The sequence below is a fragment of the Elgaria multicarinata genome, chromosome 1 (genome assembly GCF_023053635.1).
Source record: "Elgaria multicarinata webbii isolate HBS135686 ecotype San Diego chromosome 1, rElgMul1.1.pri, whole genome shotgun sequence".
NCBI classification, from domain to species: Eukaryota; Metazoa; Chordata; class Lepidosauria; order Squamata; family Anguidae; genus Elgaria; species Elgaria multicarinata.
In genome coordinates this window covers 176,123,910-176,146,226 of record NC_086171.1, presented here as the reverse complement: position 1 = coordinate 176,146,226, position 22,317 = coordinate 176,123,910, and the positions used below count along the sequence as shown (strand labels likewise).

At 41.7% G+C, this 22,317-nt stretch overlaps 1 protein-coding gene across 2 annotated transcripts in view; it reads left to right on the top strand.

The window, feature by feature from the left end:
* The first annotated feature begins 12,652 nt into the window (after positions 1 to 12,652).
* The window catches only part of TRIM33 (tripartite motif containing 33), an 82,682-nt gene continuing 73,017 nt past the window's right edge, over positions 12,653 to 22,317 (top strand). For both annotated transcript variants that reach the window (XM_063143401.1, XM_063143392.1), the window contains exon 1: positions 12,653 to 13,166. In XM_063143401.1, coding sequence (XP_062999471.1) covers positions 12,653 to 13,166 — 514 coding nt within the window. The remainder of the gene's footprint in view (positions 13,167 to 22,317) is intronic.

The following is a 22,317-nucleotide window of genomic DNA, read 5'->3' as shown; positions in this document are numbered from 1 at the left end:
GTGTGTCATGTCTTTTTTTTTTTTTAGAATGTGAGCCTGAGGGCAGGGACTGTCTTCTTTACTGATTTATTGTAAGCCACTCCGGGAGCCTTTTTGGCTGAGTGTGGGATAAAAACACTCTAAATCAATAAATAAAGCTAGGGGCTAGGAAAGGAGAGAAAGGAGAAGGCTGTGGGTGGGGAAGGGAGAGAAATAGCAAGGCTAGAGGCTGGGAATGGCAAGATAGAGAAAGCACAGGAGAAAGTTCTGTGTGGATGGAAGAAGATTGGATGGGGCCAGAAAGTAACGTTTTCCTTCACTTCCTGCCCGCTGAACAGCAAATCAGTGGCAGGTTTAGGAACGCCACGACTCCCAGCAGCCAGGTTCTAGCACAGCCTTCTCTAATCTGCTGCCCTGCAGATGCTTTGGACTACAAGCCTGGATTGGGATAATGGGAGTTGTAGTACAAGACATGTGGAGGGCACCAGGTTGGGCAAGGCTGCTCTAGCATATTGTGTCCTGTTGCTTCAAGAGCACCATTTAGGTTTCAATACTAGTCCTGCCATCTGGATAAGTACTGTCAGCTGACCCACATAAACCAATCCCTGACCGCTAGGCCTTAGAAAGTCCTAGTTATCCATGCTCTGATAACCTCTCGTTTGGATTACTGCAATGCGTTATACGTGGGGCTGCCTTTGAAAACAGTCCGGAAAGTTCAACTGGTACAAAACAGGGCAGCACGGTTACTAACAGGGACTGGCCGACGAGACCACATCACGCCAGTCCTTTTCTAGCTTCATTGGCTGCCAGTCCAGGTCCGGGCCCAATTCAAAGTGCTGATATTAACATTTAGAGCCCTAAACGGCTTGGGGCCAGGCTATCTGAAGGAACGCCTCCTCCCGTATGTACCTGCCCGGTCCCTAAGGTCATCCTTAGGGGTCCTTCTCCGTGAGCCCCTGCCAAAGAAAGTGAGGCAGGTGGCTACCAGGGGGAGGGCCTTCTCTGCTGTGGCACCCTGGCTGTGGAATGAGCTCCCTAAGGAGGTTCGTTTGGCATCTACATTATATGCTTTTAGACGCCAGGTGAAGACCTTTTTATTCTCCCAGCATTTTAAAAGTCTATAAATAAATATTAACTTGGTGTTTTAAATTTGTAATTTTGCATTGCTGCTGTTTTTATCTGGTTGAGCTTTTATATTGTATTTTATATTTTGGTTTTATACTATTGTTTTATACTTTGAATGTTTTTAATTTTTGTGAACCGCCCAGAGAGCTCCGGCTATTGGGCGGTATGTTGTTTTTAAATGGATACTGTTGTTTTTATACTGTTTTTTATGTTTTTGATGGTTTTTAAATTTTGTATACTTTGTTTACCATTTTTAATTGTTGTAAACCGCCCAGAGAGCTTTGGCTGTGGGGCGGTATATAAATGTAATAAAATAAATAAATAAATATAGAAATGTAATACATAAATAAATAAATAGTTTCAGAAATTGCTCCTCAGACTAAGGAACGTGTCTAATCAGAAAACGCCTTTACCAGTTAGACCCCCTGTTCCTCCCCCCCCGCCCGCCCCCCTACTGCTACCCTTTTGAAACCACTTCCCTGCTTACCAGTCTTCCATTATGTCACCTGCCTTTGTCTCCTTGGACCTTTGGTTGTTGCCTTCGGGGCTAGATATCTTGTTTATTTTGATTCAGAATGTAAGCCTATGCGGCAGGGTCTCGCTATTTACTGTTTTACTCTGTACAGCACCATGTACATTGATGGTGCTATATATATATAAATAAATAAATAAATAAATAAATAATAATAATAATAATAATAATAATAATAATGTTACCTGACCCCAGCCCCTTTTACCTTCAACTGCTGCCTCTGGAACTTGACCAGTGCAGTACTGGTCTGCACTACTTGCTTCTTGTCCCTCAAACTGACAACTGTTGTGCCATGGGGACACTGAAACCCAACTGCTTGGAGGCTTGACTTCCGCTGTGCCTTGACTAAGAGAAAGAAAAGAAATAGAATGAAAAAGTGTAATGTTTAAGAAAGATTGTGAATAATTTAATCCTAAAGTTTAGTGTGAGTTTAAACCTTACACTAGCAATTAACAAAAAAGCAATTAATAAAAAGCAATTACAGTGAAAAGGCTGCATCATGGGTTATACCAATAAATTAATAAGGGCTCTTATTAATTTGGCCAAAGGAATTCAGAGTTAACAGGATACTGTTGCCTTGACCCAGAGTGATCACTCTTGTCCAGATTCAGAACAACTGACTATCTATTGCTCTTACCAGTCTTTACAACTCCAAACAACCACCTGAGAATTCAGAAATTGGAATGCAAAACTACTCTGAGCCAATGTTTGTTTCGGTTCTCAGAATCACTTCACACCTGTATCCAAAACCATCAGATCGCTAATACCGGAAAGGCAAAAATGTCTTGCTACTAGCCTCGAGACATCAGTTCTTTGTGCAATTACAGCCACATCATGGATTGCACTTGTAACCTGGATTCGCATCTGGTTTCTTTTGTGGCATAGGGGAAGTATCGTTTTCAAATACTGTTTAACGAATGCCTTGTTAAATCAGCTCTGTGCGCTTTGGTGAGGTGACACCTAAAACCACATCTTCCTTTGAGTGGGGAGCAGTTCTAGCAATTAGGAGCTTAAATATGATCTCCAAGCAAATTGTTCAACTTTTTATCTTACATCTGATATTCATTTCAGAAACCTAGGCATCTTCTCTTGGACAAACATACAACTGCAAAGCATCAGTGTTAAGTAGTGTAGCCACAATTATTGATTCTCTGACAGCATCCAAATTGGACTATTATAACAAGTTGTCGTTGAAGACTACTTGGAAATAAATGGGACAAAATATGGTAGCTAGATTATTAATTGGAACTAATCACATGAACATATCTCAGTAGTATTAAAACAGCTCCAATAGCTTCCACTGTTTCTGGGCACAATTTAGAGTTTTGAATAACAACAATTTAGTGGTGTTATTACTGACTAGGATGTACTGTTGTTATGGGGTACCACATTTTAAAGTCAAGTGCAATGTTAATATACCTGGAAAAATTGGGTCTTTTTCCAAGGCAGTGCACTGTATGCACTGCCTTTATAAGCCTGGTGTGAATTGTGGTTACTAACAATTCTATACATGTGTACTCAGAAGCAAGCCCTACTGAACGTACCCCCATGTGTGTACAGAATTAGTTATGTATAGTGCCAGTTACCTGTTGGGACATTCTATGATGCAATTTCTGATACTGAGAACATGACTTACAAGAGGACATTGACAAATGAATATGTCAAGAAGATGGTGACAAAGATGGGGAAGCCAAGTCCTATGAGGAATGGTTGAAAGAATTGTTTAGCCTGAAGAAGAGACAATTAAGAGGTGATGGCCATCTTCAATCAAACAAATTTCCTCTCTGTTGTTGCTTGGTTCAAATGTCAAGAAAATGAATTTTGACTGGTCGTACAAGTTGGTTGACAGTGGTACAGAATGTCTCAGAAGGTGAAGGGCTCTCATCTATTAGACAATTCTAAGTAGGGGTGTGCACGGACCCCCCGCTCTGCTTCACTTCCAGATCCGCGATTTGCGGATCGGGCCGCTTCGCTCCGCCCCTGCTCCGCCCATGTCCACTCCACTCCGCTGAGGAGCTCTGGATCCGGATCAGAGCTCCGTTCCCCCCCCCCCAATAGGCTTGCATTAAGCTAAAAAAATATACAACTTTTTTTCTGTGAAAGTTAGAAACCTCAAGTTTGGCACCATGACACCTCATGGAGGTATACACACACACACCAAGTTTCACGCCAATCCCATCATCCCCTGATTTTTGGGGAATTTATGAAAATCCAACACCCTATTCACACCCCTTTCGATAGCTCCATCAATTTGCACGTTAGAAACCTCAAACTTGCCACCATGATAGCTTATCCAGGGACACACACACACGCCCAGACTCAAGGCAGTCCCATCATCCCCTGTTTTTGGCGGGGCTTAAACCTGCAGACATCTCAATGGGGACATTTCAAAGGAAATCCCAACATGCCATGAATTGGGGAGTAGAGATCATTAACCTAATATGAATCTTCTTCCACACTTGAAAAATGGATTTGGAACTTCCAAAACTCCAAGTGAGCGCAGGAAGGACTTCTCCCCTGAGTCAAAGCCAGACACACACAACATCCCTGCAAGGCGGGCACGGGAGGAGAGAGGGAAGGCAGGCAGGCAGCAGACATTTCTGGGGGCATAAGGAAGTGAGCCAAGGATAAGCCAGTAATGCATATAAAATGGAATAAATAAATAAATAAATAAATGAAGGAGGGGTGGAATTAAAAGCAGCAGTGTTGCTGAATAAACAAGAAGAACTTTTTAAAAAGGCTATATCTGTCTTTTACCAGCAATAGGGGGACGTGCCCAGGGGAGGGGGAAGCAGCTGCCAATTTGACTGGTCCTAGTAACCAGTCTTTTAAGAAGCTCTCACTTCAACTCATGAAAGCCATTGCTCCACCACGAGAGCTCTGAGAAACAGAACTCTCACTTCAACTCATGATAGGCATTGCTCCACCGGGTTACTCTCTTTGGAAGGCTCTGATGGCCCTCCAAGTACAGGAGAGAGTGAGGGCACGTCCACATGGGATGCCCTAGGGGAGCTCATCCCCTTGCACCACATCTTTTCAGTTGTTCCCCAAAGTTAGGGTGGGTAGCAGTGCTGTGTTTCTATCTCTTATTATTGGCTTAGTATATGATTTCACAGGTTATGTTTGTGCATTTGGTGGGGCTACTGTTTTAAAAAACACTGGGAAAAGTCCGTTCAGAGTAGAAAGAGAAGTTCCCAGAATCCCAAGTTACCCGTTTTGCCTATCCCCTCCTCCAACTTTGGGATCATGTGATCATGACCGGGAGTTGACTCTGCCCCTCAGCCCTTCGAAAAAGGTATTTCCCGCCGGTTTTTAAAAAAATTCTAGCGCGCGATCCGCACCACGCAGAGAGCTGAGAGTAGTCTCAAAATGACCCCCATCCATGACTCTCCAAGCACAAGAATTTTCAGAAAGATAGCTTCAAAAACAACACAGTTATCCCCCTTTCTTTTCCACAATGCAATCCTATGGGCGAAATGTTTCAAGATGGCGATAGAAGCGGACCGCGGAAACCGGAGCACTCCGAAAATGGCCGCTTCTCTTCGCCTTGCTTCTAGGGGTCCGCGGTCTGCTTCTACTCCGCCTCTGGGCAAGGCGGAGCAGGCCAATTCGCTCCTGCTTCTGCGCTTCTAATCGGAACGGAGCACATGCCTAATTCTAAGTAGAGGCTAGATGATCAACCATCATGGATAATGTAGCAATGGATGTCCTGCATTGGCAGGGGTTGGATTAGATATTTCAGGTCCCTTCCAACTCTATGATTCTATGTTAGAATCACAGAATAGTAAAGTTGGACAGGGCCTATAAGTCCACTGAGTCCAACCCCCTGCTCAATGCAGAAATCCACCTTAAAGCATCCCTGATAGATGGTTGTCCAGCGGCCTCTTGAATGCTTCTAGTGTGGCATAAAGGTTGAGCAAGTCTTTCTGTGACCTGTACCACCGGATTTAGCATGGACCCAAGCCAAGATAAAAAGGGCTCACAAATTATGAGGTAGAAGACTTTATTAAGACTAAAGGTAGGGTAGATACTTGGGAAGAATAACTAAAAGTAACTTGAAACATTCATAGCATACCTGAGACATGGAAGACGGCATATATAACACTAATATCTAAAGAGGGACAAGACCTGACTTTGACAAAAAAATATAGACCAATATCATTGTTGAATAATGATTACAAGTTGTTTACAATGATATTTGTGGAAAGGCTTAAAAAAATCCTAAAAGAATTTATACATGAGGATCAAAGTGGGTTTTTTTACCTAGGGTGACCATATTTTGGAAACCAAAAAGGAGGACAAAATGGAGACGTGGCCACCCCAACATGCCCACCCCCAAGGCAGAGCCAACTCAACATGCCCGGCCCCCAAGGGGGTGTGGCCTCGGTCACATTTATTTATTTATTACATTTTTATATTACCCAATAGCCGAAGCTCTCTGGGTGGTTCACAAAAAGTAAATGATAGCAACCAATGAGTGCCAAAGGCACACAACTACTATAATAATATACTAAATACTAAAAAAAGAATTAACACTTATATAAATCCATTTCTTTATTTTTATAACATAATAAACAACCACAACCAGCAATCATCACCAGCAACTAAAGGAGCATTATTAATATTAGAATCAGCATCCATTATCATCATCACCAGCAACTGAAGGAGCATTATTAATATTAGAATCAGCATCCATTATCATCATCACCAGCAACTGAAGGAGCATTATTAATATTAGAATCAGCATCCATTATCATCATCACCAGCAACTGAAGGACCATTATTAATATTAGAATCAGCATCCATTATCATCATCACCAGCAACTGAAGGACCATTATTAATATTAGAATCAGCATCCATTATCATCATCACCAGCAACTGAAGGAGCATTATTAATATTAGAATCAGCATCCATTATCACCATCACCAGCAAGAGAAGGAGCATTATTAACAAATGAAGCAGAAAATTCAGTCTAACAAATGAAGCAGAAAAATCTAGTACAATAAAAAGAAAGCCATACTGTAAAATAACCATAATCTCAAAGACATAGGGCTCATCTACACCAAGCAGGATATAACACTATGAAAGTGGTATGGAAGTGGTGTATAAAAGGCAGGAGCCACACTACTGCTTTATAGTGGTACTGAAGTGCACTGACTACTGTTGGGGCCCATGACACATCTATACCAAGCAAGATATTACATTATAAAAGCGGTTATGAAAGCAGTATATGTTACATGTCAATGGGCCCCAACAGTTGTCAGTGCACTTCAATACCACTATAAAGCAGTAGTGTAGATCCTGCATGTTATATACCGCTTTCAAAGTGGAATATCCTGCTTAGTATAGATGAGCCTTAAGTCAAAAATAAAAATTCATTCACACACACACTCAAGGTAAAATAAGAACAGCAATACACACCTCACATATGCTCATCAAAGACAATAAAAATTAAAATCCACACACCCCTACACACTCACCCAGCATGGAAAAAACTCCACACCCTCCCCAAGACAATCTAAAAAAACCCAAAACTCCACACATACTTAACTGGGGATGGGGGATAAATCCATCCCACACTCACCAACGGCAAAATAATAAAAATCTACAGCAACACCCCCCAAGGCAAACAATAAAATAACATCAAAAATACAATACTTACTCACCCAAGGCATCATCATCATCATAGTGTGGTGTAGTGGCTAAAGTGTTGGAGTGGCAGCTGGGAGGATCGGGTTCTAGTCCCCACTCAGCCATGGAGTGACTTTAGGCCAGTCAAACACTCCCCAACCCACCTCACAGGGTTGTTGTTGTTGATGATGATGATGATTTACATTTATATACCGCCCCGTAGCCGAAACTCTCTGGGTGGTTTACAAAAGTTTAAAACAGTGAATGTTAAAAACAAATACACAAAATTTAAAACCATAAAAAGCAGGAGGGAGGAAGCAAGCCCGCCACAGCCACGTACCTTGTTTCCTGATGAACTGAACTGGGCTGCTGCTTTGTCCACCTGGGCTCCGCTTGAAGCAGGGAGGGGAAAGGAGGTGAGCTATTCTCAGAAGTCCCTGGGCTGATCTGAATCAAGCTCCCCACCCCTACTCGTGCACTGTGCGTGGCTGCAGGCCCAGGCGCTGGGAGGAAGCCTGGGCCCAGCCGAGGTGAGCCCCGCGTGTGGCGGGCGCAGCTGCAGGCCCGGGTGCTGGGAAGAAGCCCGGGCCCAGCCGAGGCATGCGCCGGCCGCGGCTGCAGGCCCGGGTGCTGGGAGGCGGAGCTGGAGGACCCATTCCCAGAAGTCTAGAAACAAGGCTTCCAGCCTGCCCGGCGCCGGCCCAGCATCGCTGGGGGAGGGAGCAGGCCTTCTCCTCTGTGCTGGCGGCGTGCGTCAGCACAGAGGAGAACGGGAGGGCGTCACTGCGAGGCCCGTTCTTGGAGGACGGGTCTCCCAGCTCCTCCCCGCCAGCGATGCAGACCTCCTCCTCTGTGCTGGCGCGCGTGTGTCAGCACAGAGGAGAAGGGGAGGGCGTCGCTGGGGGGCGGAGGCTGCGAGGCCCGTTCTTGGAGAATGGGTCTCCCAGCTCCACCCCGCCAGCGACACAGACCTCCTCCTCTGTGCTGGCGCACGTGCGTCAGCACAGAGGAGAAGGGGAGGGCGTCGCTGGGGGGCGGAGGCTGCGAGGCCCGTTCTCGGAGAACAGGTCTCCCAGCTCCTCCCCGCCAGCGATGCAGACCTCCTCCTCTGTGCTGGCACGTGTGCATCAGCACAGAGGAGAAGGGGAGGGCGTGGGCTGCGAGGCCCATTCTCGGAGAACAGGTCTCTCAGCTCCTCCCCGCTCAGCGACGCAGGCCCCAGGACCACGATTTTCCCGGACATTTGGGGGGATTTTGAAATCTCCCCCCGGATCCCGCTTGGGGGCGGGATTTCCGGACATGTCCGGGCAAATCTGGGCGTATGGTCACCCTATTTTACCTAAAATGCAGATGAGAGGCAATCTTAGAACGTTTTAAAAGTCTTGGAGTATTCAGAAAAACATCCTGAAAAGCAAGCTGTGCTGATTTTCCTTGATGCAGAGAAGGCATTTGATAATCTCAATTGGAATGTTTTATTTAGGATCTTGGAAGAAATGAACTTTGGATATAATTTTATAAAATGGGTTAAATCAATTTATACTTCATAAAATGCACAAATAATTATTAATGGAGATTTGTCAAAACCATGTGAAATACAAAGAGGAACAAGACAAGGTTGCCCATTGTCACCTTTCTGTTTATCTTGGTGTTGGAAATATTGAATAGAGATATAAGGCAAGATGAAAGAATTGGAGGAATAAAGATTTAAAAAGGGTCATATAAGTTGAGGGCCTTTGCGGATGATCCTTTAAAGGGAACTGAAATTTTGATGAATAAACTGAAAGAATTTGGTGCAGTAGTGGGCTTTAGGGTTAATAAACAGAAGACAAAGATGTTAACAAAAAATATGAAAACCCAAGAGCAATAAAAGCTGATAGGAAAAACAGGTTTTAAGACTGAAAAGAAGGTAAAATACTTCGGAATTATCTTGTCAAATATGAATTGTATGTTGTTTCATAATAACTATGACAAGGTTTGGAAAGAAATCAAAAAAGACTTAGTAAGATGGGATAAGGTTCAAATGTCACTTTTGGGGAGAATTAAGATGAATATCTTTCCAAGAATGTTGTTTTTGTTTCAGACAATACCTATTGTGAATTCAGAGTTACCATTCAAGCAATGGCAGAAAGATATATCTAGATTTATATGGCAAACAAAAAACCCCAAGAGTGAAATATAAAATATTACAGGACGCAAAGGAAAGAGGAGGTCTGGGTTTACCAGACTTGAAGCTATATTTTTCTGCCTGCTGTTGAAAGAATGGGTGCTGTTGAAAAATAGAAGATTATTGGAATTAGAGGGATATGAATTGAGATTCGGGTGGCATGGTTATTTGTGGTATGACAAAGCCAAGGTTAATGTAGAATTTAATAATCGTTTTGTACAACATGCCATTTTGAGGATATGGAACAAATATAAACCCAGGTTTTGTCAGAAGATACCATTGTGGTTATCAACGCAGGAAGCTTATCATAGAAGAGAGATGACAATGTATAACTAGTTGACATATTGTGACATATTAGAATTATTTAAAGGTGAATATAAATTTAAATCAAGAGAAGGATTGATAAAAGAAGGTTACATATGTCAATGGTTTTCATATTTACAAATGACGGAAAGGTTTAAATTAGATAAAAAACTTGTGGTTTTGAACAAACAAAATCTGAATTTGAAAGGGCATTATGTACAAATGATGAACATGTTATTGCAAAAAATATATAAACTTTTGTTGAAGTTTGAGACAGAGGAAGAACAATTAAAGGATTGTATGATAAAATGGGGGCAAAATTTTGGATATAGTATACCAATGGCACAATGGGAAAATATATGGTCAAGAGGCTTAAAATGTACTTAAACTGCTGGCTTGAAAGAGAACTTTTATAAGATGATGTATAGATGGTATATATCTCCTTCTAAATTGGCTAAAATGTTTAAAGGTGTATCTGGAGCTTGTTGGAAACATGAAGAACAAGAATATTTTATCATATATGGTGGGGTTGTAAAAAAATCTAGAACTTTTTGGATACAAATTCATTCTTTAATACAGAAGATATTAAAAACCAATATACAATTGAAACTGGAATATTTGGGCTTAATGGATGATCAGATGAAAAGGAATTATGGGACTTTTTTAGATATGATAATGGCAGCGAGACTACTATATGCACAAAAATGGAAAGGCGCAAGTACCTACGATGGATGAATGGCTATTGAAGATGTTGGAGTTGGCGGAGATGGCAAAACTTACATCAATAATTAGAGAAAAGTCAACATCTAGGTTCAGAACTGAATGGCAACCTTTTACAGACATTATGCAGGATCAAGAAAATAATGATTTGTTTATATGTGGTTCAATGAATAAGAAGAAAACTTAAAAGAAAAAGGGGAATTTTGACTTTTGTAATTATAGAGCAAGAGAAAATATTGTTATGTATTTTTGCTGTGGAGAAAATCGGAAGCCCATCTTAATTTTGTATGTTTTTTTTTATTTTTTTAATCTGTCTTACTGTGTGTATTTTGTGTTTGTTAGTTTGTTATGTTTTGAAACAATAAAAAGATTATAAAAAAGAAAGAAAAGGAACACGCATAGCATAAAAACCCAGTAACGGATAAAACAATAACATCTCAACTGTGACTATTCACTCATAAGCAGGGCCTTGCCACCCCCCACCCCCCACATGGTTCTCTCCAGATCCTTTGGCAAAGACAAGACAAGGAGTTTGGGGTGGTGGTGTCCCCAACTATATACTTTTTCTCCTGTTTCCTCTTCCCTCCTTCCTCAGCCTCTGAGATGACTCAAGGCATTGAAGTAGATAAGAAGAGTCTTTCTGGCGTCAAGGCTCTTTGTCATTTAGAATTTGTGCATAGTACCAAACTAAAACTACGCTTTCCCAACTACATCACCCATTTGTCCTCTGCAGTCTACCTGCTCTCCTTCACAACTGGTTCCATTGTCGTATTGCTTTAACAGTCAGGAAGTTTTTCCTGATGTCCAGCCAGAATCTGGCTTCCTGTAACTTGAGCCCATTATTCCATGTCCTACACTCTGGGAGGATCCTGGCCCTCCTCTCTGTGTCAACCTTTCAAGTATTTGAAGATTGCTATCATGTCTCCTCTCAATCTCATCTTCTCCAGGCTAAATATGCCCAGTTCTTTCAGTCTCTCCTTATAGGGAAAGCTTCGGCTATTGAGCGGTATAGAAATGCAATATAAATAAATAAATAAACAGGGCTTTGTTTCAGACCCCTGATCACCTTGTTGCCTTCTTCTGAACACACTTCAGCTTATCTGCATCCTTCTTGAAGTGTGATGCCCAGAACTGGACACAATACTCAAGATGAAGCCTAACCAGTGCTGAATAGAGGGGAACCAGTACCTCACACAATTTGGAAGCTATACTTCTATTAATACAATCCAGATTAGAATTTGCTTTTTTTGCAGCCACATCACACAGTTAGCTCATATTCAGCTTGTGATTTACAACAATTCCAGGATCCTCTCGTTTGTAATATTGCTGAGCCAAGCATCCCCCATCTTGTAACTGTGCATTTGGTTTCTTTTTCCTAGATGTAGAACTTGGCATTTATCCCTATTAAATTTAAATCCCTATTAAATTGGGCGGTATAAAAATGTACTAAATAAATAAATATAAAAATGCTGTAAATAAGTTTCTGCTCAGTCCATTGGCAGTTGAATTATTGTAGCGGTTATGTTATTTGAAACTTGCACACTTTCTATTGCCCAACTGTGGCACCAGAGCACAGCTTTTACAGGATTTTTCCTCCAAAAATACAGCTTCATTATGCATATTCCAGATGCTCCTGCACCTTCAATAGATGAACACTAGAGGGGACGTGACTGCGCATCTATTAAAGATGAAAGAGCCCTGTCTTCTTTTGTATCTGGCCACCCTAGACGGACCTTTGAAAGCCAGGTCCGTAAGCAGGTCTCTGACTCTTGCTTCTTTCTCCGCCATGCCGAGGCTTCGAAATGTCTCCCGCACACGACTCTCGTCTCCCTCCACTCAGTAACCGCCAAGAACTCTCAAGGCACCCAAGATTCGGACGCGGGTACTTCTGCGCGTGCGTCGCTTTCGTTCCAGGCTTTGGCGTGCGGCCGCGCGTGCGCGCTCCCCTTTGCACGCCTCGCCCCTATAGGCATAGCTGGCCACTTTTCTCCGGGTCTCTGTACCCTCCCACTCTCTCTCTCTTTTTTTTTTTAAAGGCGCGTGCACGCACGCCACGAACCCGCCCAAAAGCTCCCTCTAGTGGACCTCGCGCCAGATGTGCGTCGGGGGCGCGCGCGCAAGCTGATGGCGTGCGTGCGGACGCATGCGCGGTCCTGTGCGTGAGCAAAGCGGGGAGTCGGGTTCAAAGGAGGAAATATGGCGGAAAACAAAGGAGGAGGAGGCGGCGGTGGCGGGGAGGGGGCTGGGGAGGCCGTACCGGCGGGGGGTGGGCCCGAGCCTGCCGTAGCCGCGTCGGCTGTCGTTGTCACCTCAGCGTCGGCAATTGCGTCCCCGTCCCCTCCGGTGCCTGCCCCGCCCGAGGAGAGGGAGAGCCCCGCCGCGGTGATCCTGGCTGCGGCGGTGGTGGACAAGGGCCCAGGGGAGGCGGAGGCCGCGGCGCCGGTGGTGGTGGTAAGCGGAGGCCCGGCCTCCGGCTCCGTAGCGGCGCCGCTGGGCCCCAGCCCCGCGCCCCCCGCCCTCTCCAGCGCCGCGCCGGGCCCGCTGTCGCTGCTGGACACCTGCGCAGTGTGCGCGCAGAGCCTGCAGAGCCGGGAGGCCGAGCCCAAGCTACTGCCCTGCTTGCACTCCTTCTGCCGGCGCTGCCTGCCGGAGCCCGAACGCCAACTCAACTTGCCCGTGCCCGGCGGCGCCAACGGGGACATCCAACAGGGTGAGTGCGGAGGCTCCGGGCATGGGCAGGGGACGGAGGTCTGGCTGGGGAGGATGCCGTGCTAGGTGCAAAGGGGTGGACCCGGCCCAAGGGACGCTGAGCAAGGTGAGCGAGTGGAGCAGGAGGCAGGTTACTGCGAGGGGTGATCGTGATTAAACAGGGACGGCTCTGACATAGGTGGTGAGTAGGGCTGGTGGGTCAGATCGCGAGCCTAGATTGAGAGGGTTATGGAAAGCAATCCGGGCAGCTGGATAGATGGTTCTCTACGTGGTTCGTGTCGAGGGGGTTCGAGATGTGGATGTGATGCTTTCTAGTGGTGTGGAGTACACATAAGGATGATGTGTTGAGCTTTCCCTGAACAGACCGTGTGTACAGAATTTGGTACACTATACAGTGTGTACAGAATTTGGTACACTATAGCCAGGAGATGTTTAGCCATGGAATATCAATGCCATGCACTGGGGAGTGTACTAGGAATGGTCAGTGGTGGAGACAGCATATGTGAGATCACAGTCTCACTATAAATATTGTTTTTTGGAGTGGGTGTTCAAACTTTTAAGATGTGGGTTCCATGGAAGACTGATTAGTAGTAACAATTTAACAGATTGTATTCAGTAGAGAAAAGAAAACAAATAAGAAGCTAAGTTTTTTTAGTGAGTCTGGTATTACTTATGGTATGACTGTTGTCTTTCTCCTTATGTTTCTTTTCATGCAGAAACCTTCAAAACAGGAGGTCTAGACCTCAGGCTTGCAGGATCTAGAATCCTGAGATCCAGCAATCAGAACCTGGTGCAAAAGACATACACTTAGTATTAAATCATTTTGAGCCCAAGAATTTCTTTTGAGTACCAGAACTTTATGGATGGCTCAGCAATTCCTCATAAAATTTCAGTTTTGTTTTTACTTTTCCCTCCAAAAAAACTTCCTTAATTTTAACAGTATAGTTTAGGGTAGGAGAAGAGTCATTGTTTGATTGCTAGTGTTAAACAACTGACAGTCAATAGACTGAGCAACTAACTCTAATTAACCAGGGTTCTATTCTGCCCACCCTGTTCTAGATCTATTCCTAACCTAAGAACTGCAGTTATTCTAGTCTGGCTAACTGTTTTTAACTGACACAATGCAACTCTTCCTTCCCCAACATTTTGTCCTCTAGTAGATTCCATACTCCAAGCAATCCCCCCCCCCCCCATTCAGTGTTTGATTCCAGAACATTATTCACTTCAGCGGCATGGAATTCTTCAGGGAAAAAATTGTAAGATTGAGAAAGTGAACAGTACCTGTGCTAAACTCTTAATAGTTAGTTATTGATGTTAAGAGTCAAAGGTCTGTAACCAATCTGGGTCTTTAAAAAGTTGTTAAGTAAGGAATATTCATCACTAGAGGTAGTATTTTATAGTATTTGTTTACTATGCATTGCAACCCATGATATGCAATGAAATGTTTGGTCAACACTACTAGATTTATTTGTTAATTCTAATGAGTGCACAGATAGGGTAATTCACATTTACTTCATGCAGTTTGTTTTTGAGAGATGCTAGCTTTGGCAGTTCTGAGTTTTGCTGGCTTTCATCTCCACTGCAACTATCTAAATTAAAGCAGAGCCATTTATCACAACGTCAAGATGGAAAATATGGGGAAAACTAACATTTTGGAGGGGGGGGGGACCGACCTTTTGGGGGCTATATCAGGAATCTCCCAATTATCTTCCAATTATGTAGCATAATGCAGAAATTAGTTTTCTGTGAGTATTGAAGCAAATTTATCTAGTATAAATTGAGTGGGCATCATACAGCACTCATTACATTATTTTTTGTGGCTTTGGTTTCGTTGGACTGCTTCATTTGGGGTCTCTTCAAATATTAATGATTTTCCTCCATGAAAGCACTGTCATTTGGGAAAATACTTGGAAGCAGCATGAAGGCCACAGGTGGTGATTGTTTTTTCTTCGTGTGTGTGTGCTTCTGTATGCTTGGAAGCTGCTGTTGCTTTTCTGTGTATCAATCTCACATGTTAGGGGTATACTTTCATGCATTTCCCCACAAAAAGAACTTTAAAATATCATAGCTGAAACTGCTTCATGCAGCACTGTCCATAAATTGCATATTGTCATTACTTTAATTGGAACTGTTCATACTTCAGCTGTGGTTTCTTTAATTTCAACTTTGGCATTTATTTTCAGGGAAACAATGGCATCTTATAAGGTTCAATTTTGTGAGTAATCTAGACACTTGAGGTGATTGAAATAATAAGCCAAGATGAGCACTGGTTCAATATCTTATGAAATCAATGTCACATATAATATAGAAGCAATTATAAACTGAGTATTTTTATAGTAGTGTGTTTGAAGTACTTTAAATGTTCTTTTTTCATATCCTTACAGCACTCATTCTCTCAAAACTGTAGTTGGGGGCTTGCCTAAAGACATCTAGAGAGTTCATGGTAGAGATGGCATTCAAACTGAGGACTTCCTGATTCGTAGCATTATAAGGCAGCTTCCTGTGTTCTTATGTAGGCTTAAAACATTGAAGAAATGGAAAGCTGGTATTCCTAAAATTGAGTTCACAGATTTCAGCTGGTCAGGATTCATTGCATATTAGCCAGACAAGCTTGCCTGCAGTGATGTCGATGATTTTCCAAGAAAAATAATAATCTAGAGCTTTATTTTTCTGTGGATTTTTTTTCATTTCGTAAGTTAATTAGTAAAAACAAATTCATGCCAATTACAAATACCATTTTAGGCAGTTTCAAAGTTGTAATTAATATTTTTTAGGTGATTATGCCTAGCATGTATGTGAGACAGTATGATTTGGTTTGCACATAATGGACAGTTCCTGGGTTAAACAACTCAGGAATTGGTGTGGGCATGCAGAAGCAAGCAGCTGCCTCCAGCTTGCTTACTGCTTCCAATTTCAGAAACATCCTATAATACCCGTTCCTGGGTTGTTGCTAAAATGTACCTTTGAATATTTCTTAAACTTTAACAAGAATACCAATAAACATTTCTACATAATAAAACATTTAAGTTACATTAAGTGTGCTTTAAATCCCATCCCTCCAAATATTTGAAATTAACATTGTATACTTTCTTTAGCATTGTCGTTAACTAAATGCAAGTAAAATAATCATAAATTAGATCTCTCTAGGACAGGGATGGGCAACCTGTGGCCCTCCAGATGATTTGGCCTACAGCTCCCATCAACTCTAGCCAGCATATCCAATTGTGAGGGATGATGGGAGTAGTCGGCTGAAATATCTGGAAGGCCGTAAGTTGTCCACCCCTGCTCTAGGCCATCAAAACATTTTCTGATGCAAGCTTAATTTTTTCCTATCCAAATGACCCTATGCAAATTAACCTAATTTGCATTGGAAAATGTTCTGATATACACTGAATATTTTCTATGCAAATTAACATAATTTGGATTGGAAATTTTTTCAGAAAACCCACATCACTGCTCGCCTCAGATAAGTTTGACAAAGGAAGGTATATAAATAACATAAATAAAAAATGTACCTGAGCCAGTGGGATGTGCTAGACTTGAAGCCTGAAAACATTGAGATTTGACGGCCTGATTTAACATTAAGCCATAATTTAGTGTTATGTGCACAAGCTTGCTTCCCTCTTCCCTGAACTTTTCTGGTCTGGCTATGAGGAGAAGATTGAAAGCATCTGCTTCCATTTTCAGCTAACTGCACTTTTTATGTCTGAACTGGAACCAACTGTGATTTGTCTGAATAAACTAGGGTCATAAAACAACTGTTTGAAACTAAAGGGGATCCTTCCAATCACTTTGCAACTGTAGGAAGAGAAGGGGGACTGGGATAATTCATGTAGCACTAAACGATAGTTTAGTTGGTATTGATGCTGTTCAGACAACACAATGAGCCATGGTGGTTAAGCATTTGAGCTAAACATTATGACTTTGCGTATTGTGTGAACCATAACCACGGTTTAAACACGCTCACTAACCATTTACTGCAAAAGGGTTAGTGGCCTAACTATGGTATGCATGTTGTCTGAAAAGGCCTATTATGTCCCAATGCAGCCATTATCTGTTTCAACACAGCTTCAACAAAATGAAAAAGATATGTTTGTACTGAAATAAACAGCCCGTATAGAAGGATAGGGTTGCCCATTGAATTCCTGACAAAGTAGCTGTAGGTTCGTCAGATACATAACAAACATAAATTCAAGTCATTGTTTGACCTATCACAAGATGGGGAAAATTACAGTTGTTGAATTTCTGCCCTGTTAATATGAAAGAGTGTGAGGAAGAATGCAGAAACTTTAACACAGGATTAAAAGAATAGCTTTCTCACTTCTTGATAACTCTTGCAACTGACCTGCCATGAAGTGAAGCTATGTAAAAGTCCTACAATGGTCTACTCAGTGTCTAGTTTGAGTGAGAGAGGCTGATTGAAACTGACACTTCATCTGAGATAAAGGGCTCTAGTAAAGCGGGCTGCTGTGTTGTAATAGAGAGTTGTCTTACACCAAGTCCAAGTATTGGCCCATTTAGCCAATATTGTCTACACTGATTGGCAATAGCTCTTTAGAGTTTCAGTCAGGAATATTTTCCAGTCCTAATTGGTCATGCTAGGGTTTAAATTTGGGACCTTCTGCATGCAGAGCACAAAGCTAGCAGATTATAAATCGGTTCAATAACAGTTTAGGTTTTATACCTTCAACTCATGACTTCAAGGCGGAGAATCCCTGCCAAATTAGTATTGGGGTTCTGAACTGCCTGGAGGCATATACGTCAACTACTCTACTGTCTTAGTCTGGAGAGCAGCAAGTTGGTTGTCCTGGCTTCCATTATGAAGAAATTATGGAGTTGGGTGGGTTCTTGGCATTCTTTGTGGATTTGAAAGAACAAAAACTTAACACAGAGATATCTTTGCTATGGAGTTAATGTGATTCATTTTAAGATGCAAATGAATCTCGGTGTTTCTCAGGATGTGCTGTGATCAAAATAGTGTAATACATAATGTAATATAATTAGAAATTCATTTTAAACAAAGAGTGGACAACTTTGGGTGGTCTGGGCCCCAATTTTCCTCCAGGACTACAGTTCAAGAGGCAGCTGGACAACCATCTGTCAGGTATGCTTTAGGGTGGATTCCTGCATTGAGCAGGGGGTTGGACTCGATGGCCTTATAGGCCCCTTCCAACTCTACTATTCTATGATTCTATGATTCTTTTGTTGTTACTCTGCAAAAAAGGGGAAAAGCTATGGTCTGCTATAGAAATTTGTGGAAAGGGGCTAGGGAAGCTTAGAATGAAAACATTCAGTTTGTTTTAAAGTTAAATTGCAATCCTCCATAGGACAAACCACAGCTGCTTGTCTTTTTCCTGATATATATTAAAAGGGAGGGCAATGGGGGCTGTGTGTTGCTCATGCTGGTTTTAGTCAAGGATTTCATGCAGCAGGAGATTTGTAAGGCAGGGGTCCCCAACACAGCACCCACAAGCCTTCACAAAACTTTTTTTTCTTTTTTCATTCTCCCCCTTTCTTCCTGTTTATAGTATATGCACATGGATTTGTAGATATCCATAGCAATTAATACATATTAATTGCATAGTATATTCTAGCAATTGTATGTAGGCTTCAACAAAAAAGGACCAAATATCTAGATAAGTATCCATTTGAAGGTGGTGTCTATATACTGAAAGCATTGTAAGGTCTTCGATCCACTACATTATTGTAGGTGAGTGTTGTAATATCAGTCTTTTAGCTGTAAAAGTGTAGGGTGAATCTGTATATGCTGACCATTTAAAAGAGTGTGTACATCAGTGAGTATTAAAAGTTGTTCCAGTCAGGGTGGATTTTATTTAAATCACTCGATTTAATCATGTGACTCCCCCCCCCCAAGTGCACTCTGAAGGTTCCATTTTAGAATAACAACTTTTCAGATTAGTTTTACAGTTATATCAAAAAAATACTGATTTGGTTATACTATTAGAAACACACCATAGATAGATAATTATGAAATTATTGTGAGGTGAACTATCTCCAGTTTAATAGGTTAGTCATTCATATTTGGACAACTTTTCTGCTGTATTTTATTGGAAGGAGAAAAATACTCTTACAGAAACCTCTGGAAGAGCATGACATTGTGAATGGATTAATGTAATTCATTTACCAAAAAATTTAGACAGCCTCATGCTACATAATTAAAAACTAATCCTTATTTCATGATGAATAATGAATTATTTCATTATTTCACCTTTGGACTATAATGTATCTTAAATAGAAAACTATCTTTAGATAGATTTTTGCTCAAAAAGCATTTTATTAAAAAACTCCAATTTAAATCATAAAAATCTGATTTTTAATTTTTTTAAAAAAAAAATCATTGATTTTTATCCACTCTGGTTCCAGTACAAAATCTGTGTAATAACCTCTTCTCAGAAAGTAGCAACTATGACACATTGCCAAAACATATGTTTAAAAGGAGCATTAGCTATATTGCACCACCAGTAATTAGCCTGTTTAGACAATCCCTTATTAAAGAGATGTTGCTGTGTCCAATAGACATGAAACAAAGGGTTTTGCTGAATAACACTCAGCCTAAAATTAGATAGGTGCCAAAGTGGCAAACCACTGATCAGGGATTTTGTGGTGGTGCCCACAACAGTTTCTCAAATTTCGATCTGGGCCCCGCACAAACAAAAAGGTTAGGGTCCTGTGGTGTAAGGTGTAGCTTGTCCAGCTTGTCTTGCCTAGTTTAATCAAGCTTGAAGCAAAGATATGTCTGGAAAGATGTTGGTTAAATCTGGTGAACAAGTAGAAAGGCTTGTGTGTGTGCATATTCTGTTCATAACAGTGTTCAATGAGAAGATGTTCTACTTCTCATCAGAAGAAGTTCTGTTTAAGCTAATCATTAAAGTTTTAGTAATCCTACACAATGAATTGGATTATCTAGTTCTTAAGAATCTGAGGTTCATTGCTTTCATTAGGTAACTTTGAGGCTGATTTAGCAGCATTTAACAACAATTTGTTGGAGTTCTGCGATTTTGGCAAGAGCTTAAGTTGCTTGATTTAAGTGCAGCAAGATGGTTGTGTGAAATTGGGCAAAAGTGCAGCTTGCAGGATGTCATGAAGCAGTGGTGATAAGACTTGCTTCCCTCAGACAGGATCAATGCTATAGTAAGTGTGGCCTTGCTCACCTTCAGGCACAATAAGCTGCAGTGTGAAAAATCAAATACTTAAACAAGGATGGCATAGCCTCTGCTGAGCCTTATAGAGTCCACTTTACTTTCCAGAGACTAGCATTCACTATTTGGTGAGAGATTGAGGTAATTTTATGAAAAATATCCTTCACAGGACAGAATCCAATTCGGCCATTTTATGAAGGCCTCTTTATAAAATATTGTGCAAGTAATGCATGAAATATCACAATTTTTACTGTGCTATACCTAATTAACTTTGCATTGGAGTATTTAAAGCTCTATGCTTTTGTTGCCTTTTTTAGCATAATTATACAGATATTATACTGCATGCAATATTTACGCTTTACTCATGTATCCTGTTTATTACATGTTTCACAAATGGATTTTGCCTCTGTGAACAGGGCTACACTTTTGGTGTTGCCAAAAGGATAAATCAGTTAAATTAATTGCAGTTACAATTCTTGGTGTTTCATTGGGCTATAGCTACAGTGAATTGGTTGTTAGCTTGCTAACCCATGTTACTCCTGACAGATGATCAGGGGCTCTGTGACTTGCCATGGGTTGTTTTCCCCTTACTACTCCTACCCACTTCCTGCACATATCATAACCTTGTATTCCCCACAACTGCCATCTCCATCTCCCACATCCAATCGCTGCATAAATGTCACGCAAAACAAGGTCTAGATCGCAAAGATATATTATATTGGGTTACAGAGCTGAGATAATGAAGATGATAAAAACAACAATATTCATTGAAATAGTCAGGCGAATCTCTGCACTTTTGGAACTACAGCAGGATAAAATTAAATTAAAATGGCAGAAATTTGCTATTTGTACAAATTTCCCATATAGACCGAATCGGCCCTGCTTTAGTCTATAGGAAGAATCAAACCAGGTGCTTCTGGCCCCACCAATTATCTTGCATCGCCCCAGTTCCATTGTAGAAACCTCCTGTATGCACAATGACAATTTAGTGCTTCTGGGCCAACCCAAAATGGACAGAAACACTTGTTTCTGGAAGGAGGCAGGTTGATGGAGCTTGTTATAAGGGAGCTGCGCCAACCTGCTTTCTTCCAGAAATGTGCAGTCCTGTGCATTCTGTTGCTTTCTTTAGGAAGTGCTAAATTTCCCTTGCATAAGTAGTGGGTCCTATTGCTCAACAGAATTGGTGGGACCCACTGCATTTAGAAGGGGAATCAGTGGAGTAGGAGGAGTCAGCAAGGGACTACGTGCCCAGTTGGATTCTGCCCTATGGAAATTTGCATAACTTTCAGAAATGTGCACAAATTGAGCAGGGCAAAGCTGCACAAATTTTACATTTGATCATAAAATGTAAATAGTGGACAGGTGAATTTGCACACGTGTGATGGAAGGAACAATTTTTAAAAGGAGTTCGCAGTTAAGGGAAGCACTGAAATGGAGTAAGAAATGGCTAACCGTAATTGCAAGATGTAATACAGTGAGGGGATATTGTGATGCTGGGCTCCTGTACTGCTGAAGAATGTAAGCAGTGGAGAAGCGAATTTGTGTGCTTGCAAAGGTCTCCTCCCTTCTCCTCATTTATTATTGATGTGTTGGAAGAGGGGTCGAGGACACTGTCGAAGGAGGATGAAGGCGGCATGGTTTGGGAAACCGATTTGAGGGTGCAGATAGGGCAGCAGAGTTGGGAGGGAATATGGAGACAAAGAGTGTTGAGAAATATGTCTGTGAGAATAAAAGAAAATTATTACAAAATTGTATGGAGTTGGTATCTGACCCCGGTGAGATTAAATAGAATAAATAAGACGAACTCAGCAAATTGTTGGAGAGGATGTGGAGGGAAAGGAACATATTTGCATATGTGGTGGGAATGCGAATTTGTGCAAAAATTGTGGAAAATGGTGTTTATTGAGATAAAAAAAAATTGTGGGAATAGAGATTGAAGAGACACCTACAGTGGCATTACTATCATTATATGGTAATTTAAAGTGTAATAAA